A 7657-nucleotide genomic window follows, 5' to 3' on the forward strand; every position below is an offset into this window, starting at 1 on the left:
TTTTCATACAACTATTGCACTCGATTTGTTTCTTCATTGAACAGAGGACGAACTGGCAAAGGCTCAGCTGATGTTAAATGATACCGCCGCCCATGAACACTCTCATTGCCAGTGTGCGTTGCCGGTTTTCTAACAATTGTTACGCACTAGTCTTGAAGGACCGAAAGCGGTTCGTAATCACTTCAGTGAGTTAGTTCCAGATAAAGATGATGCGCGGTAAAAACTGCTTTAAATAACGCTTAGTTGTAGAATGACGCAGGTCGAGGTGCTACGGATATATTAATCTGAGCAACTGCTCCGAAAACTCTGCACGGTAAATGCAGTAGAAGATGTAGATGGATCCCACTGTTCGCAACGCCAAGGGATACTTGATCCCTCGGCTCGGAAAATGACTGGTCGACGATTTGAACCGCTCTCCATTGAATAAGTTTAATACTTTTCACAACATTCACACAGCTAGTTAACTCAATATGTTTAGAGAAATTAATTTATTGAACAGACATTTTTAAAGACAAAACACAGCGCTGTCACCGCGTAACTAAAAACAATGCAGCGAATCTCTTTGCCTTATTACGATTGATATGGGTCCACTCACGATACCAAACTTCAATCATCTGTAAATAATTATTGGTTCGTCGCAAGTTATCAGTTACGTGTCGAATTTGAGCCATCAGTAGAAATGTCACAAAAAGGTCTAATGTATATCTCTTGCTAAGCGTTATTTTTAGACATGACCAGAATTAAGTTCGGTTGCGGTTGTTTCAGAGATCAAATATATGTTAAATTGAACTCTTTGTTTCAACTGGCTTTAATCGTTTAAAATTTGAGCTTAAAACTAACGTAATATTAGGGGTACTGGGGTTGTGACGCTGGATTAATGGTTGCAGCTCCGTTCAAACGTTGTGTAAAACAAAACAAAAATTGGCGATTAAAAAGAGTGGTGGAGAGTTTATTGCCAGTTCTTCTCTTCCGTTCTACGCCCTTGCTTTGAGAATTGGCAGTATTTGAAAAAGTAGAACCATTTAATGTATATTTCTTCTTTTTTTGTTGACGTTCATAAGTGTACATTGTGATACCTATATGAATAAATGAGTTTTGACTTTGACTTAGACTTTAATAAAAAACTAACTTATTTTGGGTACATAAATGTAAACACATCTGTTACCTATAAAGAATATAAGTGAAGTCACTTATTGGACATTATAGGAAACGATAATGCTATGTTACAATATATGAGTGATAACCATGTATGGATAATGTATGTATTTCTGTAATAAATAAACTAAAGGTTTTGGCTTCAAATGTAAGTTGATAGGTAACATTTGTGCTTCTAATCGTTAACTAAAATACATATGTAACTATACTAATGTTAGGTTACAAACTCCAGTTTGGATTTATACCAAACAATAGTGATTAATCTATAATATCACAATACAGATTAATTTGCGATTGAAATGTCAATACATAGTCGGCGCGTTTAATACGTTTAGCGAGCTTTATGGCTGACAATAAATTATAGATTTGAGTTTATTTATCATGAATCGTTGTTGATTTTTGTATTGTATAAATAGTGTGGGCAAAAAAATAAATAATATATAAATGTTTCTGTGTATTTTTTAAAAGAAAATATAGATTTTATAAGTAGACATTGACATAGACATAACATTTATTACTAACAAAACACAAACACAGAACCACATAAAATAACAATAATCAAAAATAAAATAAATAAAAATGAATGAGAGAGACTATTTAAAAAAAAAAGGTTTAATGGTGTAATGCGTGTGTGCTGTGGTTGTAATTGTCCTGCCTCAGCATTATGCTGAGGAGCAGAGTTGTTGCCCTAGTGGTTTCCCCTCCCCTTCTTCCATCCCTGAGGTTGTAGGTTTGAACTCCGGCTGTGCACTAATGGCCTTTCTGTCTACGTGCGCATTTAACATTCGTTGAAGAAAACATCGCAAGTAACCATCATGCCTTAGATCAAAAAACGAGGACATGTCTTAGGAACAGAAGGCTAATTCTAGCCTATTAGAAAAATATATCACGAAACAGATACAGAAATCTGAGACCCAGATCTCAAAGGTTGTGGCACCGTTTTTTTTAAATTAGTCCTGCTGATTCACAGAAAATTCAATTCGTAAACGTATTACTAACTAATCTGTTACTAATATACAATACAGACTATCTCTATGTAAATTATACTTTATAACTATAACATAAAAAAAACAAAATGTATCGAAGAAATCTATGTAAACAAACAACAAAAAAAATAACTTTGTCTCTGTGTGACCTGGCGTGAATTCTGGAGCCGTCCTTGTATTTTCACGTAAAATACGTGATACACACGATAATATCATGTACGTATCAAACGTAGTAATCAGCCGAACATTAGTTTATCAACTACAGGCCACTGCATTCATAAAATTTTATTACAATGATATACAATTTTAAGTTTATTACATATAATACAATTAATATCATGTTAACATTATCCTATATAATATGTAATATCTATATTAACAAAAGAAATGAAAAGTTTGTATTTTTATGTTACAGGAGGCAAACGAGCAGGTGGCTCACATAGTGATACACAATCACATAGTAGCTCAGGTGGTTCCACATAGTGCGAGCACACAAAAATTGCCTTAAAAATGCGTCCTGGTTTCCAGGTTTCCATGGGCGAGTGTTGTCTCATAAAAATACTGCTTCGAATTAAAACCTTTGTATGTTGGCTATATGCTATATATTATGTTCAAATTATGTTTACGCTATATACAATAAGGGATATTAAACATTCCTGTTTCAACTTTTCTGAATTCGTAAAGTCCCAGAAAAACCCGAAGAAAAACTAGAAACTAAGAATACCACTTTTATGATGATAACGTCTGATCGTATTATTCTAAATATTCTAAAATTGATAAGAAGCATTGATAAGAAATAAACGCCCATTTATCTGCTAATAAATAAACATTTCAATAGCAACATCCAATCACTTGTGTGAATATCAGGTAAGAATAATCATTACTCCATTACTAATTCCATACAATATACCGGTATATCCTTTTTCATCACAACAAAAACACAATTTGACAGAAAGAGAAGGAAGAGAGTACAGATAAAACAGTGCAGAAACTTAGTTCATATAAATAATGATGTTAAACTGTATATATATCGATAAAGATCCAAACTTTGACAAAGTATGATGAAGTTTGAAAAGAGTATAAACAAGATTTGAGACTATCAAAATACTGATGGATCTAATATTTAAGTTTGTTTAAAAGTAAATATGGTGGCAGCATCAAGTGGCTACGGCCACGAGCTGTGGAAGGCAAATGACCCTCAGCTCATGTAAAGGTAATTCAAAAATTACAGGCAAAATGAAATTCCTTGCTGTATTCGCTGCTCTTCTCGCTGTCGGCGCTGCTTCCCCGGTGGCTTGGACTCTCCAAGAAATCGATTCTGCACTTCAGAACCCTAGCACTGACCCAGCAATTATTCCTTACCTTGAAGCCGCACTTAACAAGATCATGAACGCTCTTCATGAAGGATTAACAGTTGTAAGTAATTTATTTAGTTCATTACTACACTGACTCAAAGTTTAGAAGAGTAGAAAAAATCCTGCGTAATAGCTGATCCACTAGCACAAAAGTCCTGGAAAAGTTGTCAACCGAACAACCCAAGACTTAAGCATCTTACACTGTAATCCACGGACAGGGTTAACTGTTACCTTATGGTAATGGATATTAATATCCAGAAGTTGAGGAATAGCCATATTTTGACTTAATTCACATGACTTTCAAATTTTGGACAAGATTATTTTTTAGTTTGATATCTGTTCGCTTCCGCGTTGGATCGATTGTATTGATCGTACAAAACCATTAGGTAAGAATTAAGGATACTAAAACATTTATTACTATTCTAGTATATAACCGATTACCGTATCATCATAGATCCATGTTTATTTAATTCAATACCCTTTCAGGAATCCATTGTCATCCCCATCCCCGGTGATGTCGAGAAACCAGAGATCAACCCTTCACCTGCTGCTGTCCCGGAATTAAGACCTATCTCCGCTCCACTGGTACAAGTGGTCGTAAACATCAACAATGAAAAGGTGAGAGAGACTCAAGATCTGTAAACGAACAGTATGGTATAGTATAGAGAAGCGCTCGATCAGTCTCCTGTGCCTAAACTAGCTGACTTTGTTCCACTAGATGAAAATCCCACGACTTACACCCCCACGTATTTATTCTTAGATACAGACTTCCTTGTAAATGTTTATTCCCATTGCAAACATAAAATGCTGCCGGCATAGCATTGCCTTGGAAACATTTGCTTTGCCTTACCGTATAAATATATTACCTGGTATAAAAATGTTTTTTAAGCTATTTTGCATATTTTAATTAACATAAAAGTATTAAATATTAATTGCATTAACATTATAATAAATCTTTAATATCCTCACCCACAGCGCATTGTATGGCCAAAATATGATATAATATGGTAGACAGGCAAGTCCGTATGCGGAGTTGGGCCAGGTCGATCCCACCGTACTCCATACATCAGTTAGATTTTTTTCTTGTTAATTCTTACTCTTCTATAGATTATTCCCGAAACCCCAGCCATCATTGAGGAGGTGGAGAATCAACCAATTGACAACAACCCAGCTCTGATTCCAGAAGGCCCCAGTGGTCCAACTGACATCAATCCTATTGACTTAATTGCTGTGAACCCTGAACACTAAAGAGCCGTTCTTCGGCGTTAAAGACGTTCTTTAACGCCGTGCTTATATAACATAATGATATTGTAAAAATTACTCCCACAACATATTGCAAATCATCGTACTTTATAAAATTTTCAAAATGAATTAAACATTACTTTTGAAACTCAATAGTTTTCATGCCTTATAATATGGTAATAATTCGTATAGATTTATAGAAACACAGTTTCTCCATAGTCGCTTACTAAAACTTTGGGTCACTTAATGCAATCTGACTAAAATATAAAATTCTCGTAAATATTCCATTTGAGTATATAAGTTTATACTCCGCAAAGGAAGAAGTACTTTCGAAAAACTTCGCTGAATTTCCACTAAATCTTCACTCTCTTAGAAAGTACTAACTTAGAACCGAGTAAAAAGTTTATTGGTCGTCAACTGAGAAAGACAAATTCAAATGAATAGATTAGCATAAATCTTATTTTACTTCAACTAAAATGGGATGATTTATTTAATTTATCAAACAGCCTTGACGACTTTATTTCTCTTCATAAGCTTTTATATCTCTTATAGATTGTGAAGTATAAATATATATAAATAGTAATGTGTGTATTAATTCATAACAATCAAATAAACAGTATATACAATTATCTTAATTACAACCTACATAATAATAATAAAAATAATTATAAAATGAATAAAAAGAAAATTAAAATAAATTTAAAAACTTTGGTCCCTGTGGCAGTGTAGCTGTAACGCTGTCAGTATTTCCTCGCTGTATTGCGATACGTATAAATTAATAACTATCGCTATTTTTTCTTAATATAAATTTTTTGAACAGCCTCCTAGCTCATCTGATGTTAAGTAATACTGCCGCCCATGGGCAATAATTCTAGAGGGCTCGCGAGTGCATTACGGGCATTTTTAATTGCTATATAAAGACGGTACATAGACTACTGACAGTTTATCTTCCTTGTTTTCCATCTTAATTTTTCTTTATAACAATTAAGTGCTTAGTTGCAAAAGAATATTGTAAACTGAACTATAGGTAACATACCTATAGACAGGCTTTATACATATAAAGCAATGTTGATGATGAATTAAAGAACCAAAGGGGCAGAGGGTAGATATCTGCTCTAATAAATAACAGTAATTAATATATACTTGCTGAATCATTTGTCACCAATGATTTAATTATGTTTTTAAAGATGTGAATTACTCCGTAAGTAGTATTTCACTGAGGTACAACGTATGCATCTACAACTACTACGACCTCATATGGTCGCTCTATACTACTCCCATCTTTTGGCCGGTGCTCCTAAATACCAGATTATTGAATTGTCAATCTCTAACATATTACTTGATCGGCTTGATTCTCTCTCCCTACGCAGAGACATTGCGTGTCTATGCAAGATGCATATTGTACAAAGTGTACTATGGAGAGTATTCTGAGAGTTGTTTGGGTTGATCCCTCCTGTGTCATTTCAACACCGCACGAGCCGTCTTAATTCCAATTTTTGATGAAATTTCTGATTGGTTAAAAAAGTCTTCTACGTTCCGCTTCTCAAGACTTTTTCAGCTAACTATGGAATCGATTCCCGGCGAAGGCCCTCCCTAGAAGATACAACCACCAATTGTTTAAAGAAAGAGTATATTCCTCCCTCAGAAAAATAACGCAACATTTGCCGCCTTTTAAAGTTAAGTTAAGTTAAGTTAAAATATTTCGACTGTGATGTTATACAGACCATTTGTATTCATCCATCAATGTCATATGTAAGTTATTTGAATTTTTATTACCATTATGCTTTACAAAGTCTTCTAATGGTATAAGTACTGTAACTCATTGCATCATTTAACGGTTATAGTAGAAACATGGAGTCTAAGACCGGGTTTGCTGTATGGTTGCTAAACATTGCAAGTTACAAATAGCACTACACCAGGTCTTCGTAAATCGCAGCCTTCTTCAAATCCTTGGAATATTCTGGCAATGAGGTGCCAAGCAAGTTTTCAGCAGGCAGCAGGACTGGAAACCTCAAGGCAAAAGGAAACGTGGCCGCCAAAAACAGAGGCGAAGGAAGCTAGAATGTGGAGTGAAATTAAAAAAGCCGCCCGGGACCGATCAGATTCCTACACTGGATGCCCTCTGCCCCACTTGTGGGACATCGTTCTTTAAGTAAGTAAGAATGGTGGAAACATCCACATCTATTAAATTATATTGCATTAAAACCATTTGAATTGGTGTTAATGCGCGTTAGTTTTAAATGCTAAACAGTTGTAAGTGGGAAAATAACACAAGAACAGAGTGTCTGCCCTTAATAAAGAGTATAGGTAGTATTATTGGACACTTTAAATATCCTTATTAGTAAATATGGTTAAACTCAAATTACTTATTAGTCTTAAGTTCAAGTTCAGATAAATTCTGAAGAGCACGCTAAACATCTCAACACCATTATATTTTAGATATACGCATCATAAATCTTATTTCCTATCTTATTAAAATAAATAAATCGTCGAACATATTTAACTAAGCGTCAAACAGCCTTTTAACATGTGAACTAACGTAGTTTAATGTTTAAACCAGTTTAATCACGAATTAAACAGTGTTGCAAGTTAAATGAAACTTAGCGTTTATGTTTGGTGAAATTCTGCTTTGTAATGACCCAACTCACTATGGCCTAATTAGATTAAGCCAAGTGTATATATACCAAAGTTATAAAGCTGAAAAGTTTCTTTGTACTCTAAACTACTGAAGTGAATGGAAAAATTCGATAAAATGGTACATTATCAAGGACTATCATGTCACATGGACATGTCACATGACGGGGAAATCGCGGGTTATCATAATAATTCACAAATATTCACGTAACACCTTATGGATCTCGTTTTATTGGGGATAAACACAGCATGAAACTTAGATTGCTTACCGCCGCTCAATGACAC

At 34.5% G+C, this 7657-nt stretch overlaps 1 protein-coding gene across 1 annotated transcript; it reads left to right on the forward strand.

Moving 5' to 3' along the window:
- Positions 1-2970: 2970 nt before the first annotated feature.
- Positions 2971-5242, forward strand: LOC123711696. Its single transcript, XM_045664406.1, has 4 exons — positions 2971-3008; positions 3373-3557; positions 3983-4114; positions 4604-5242. The coding sequence occupies exons 2-4, from the start codon at positions 3378-3380 to the stop codon at positions 4742-4744; spliced, it is 453 nt and encodes a 150-aa protein (XP_045520362.1). The 5' UTR covers positions 2971-3008; positions 3373-3377; the 3' UTR covers positions 4745-5242.
- The last annotated feature ends 2415 nt before the right edge of the window (positions 5243-7657 follow it).

The sequence above is a fragment of the Pieris brassicae genome, chromosome 1 (assembly GCF_905147105.1).
Source record: "Pieris brassicae chromosome 1, ilPieBrab1.1, whole genome shotgun sequence".
In the NCBI taxonomy this organism is placed as follows: domain Eukaryota; kingdom Metazoa; phylum Arthropoda; class Insecta; order Lepidoptera; family Pieridae; genus Pieris; species Pieris brassicae.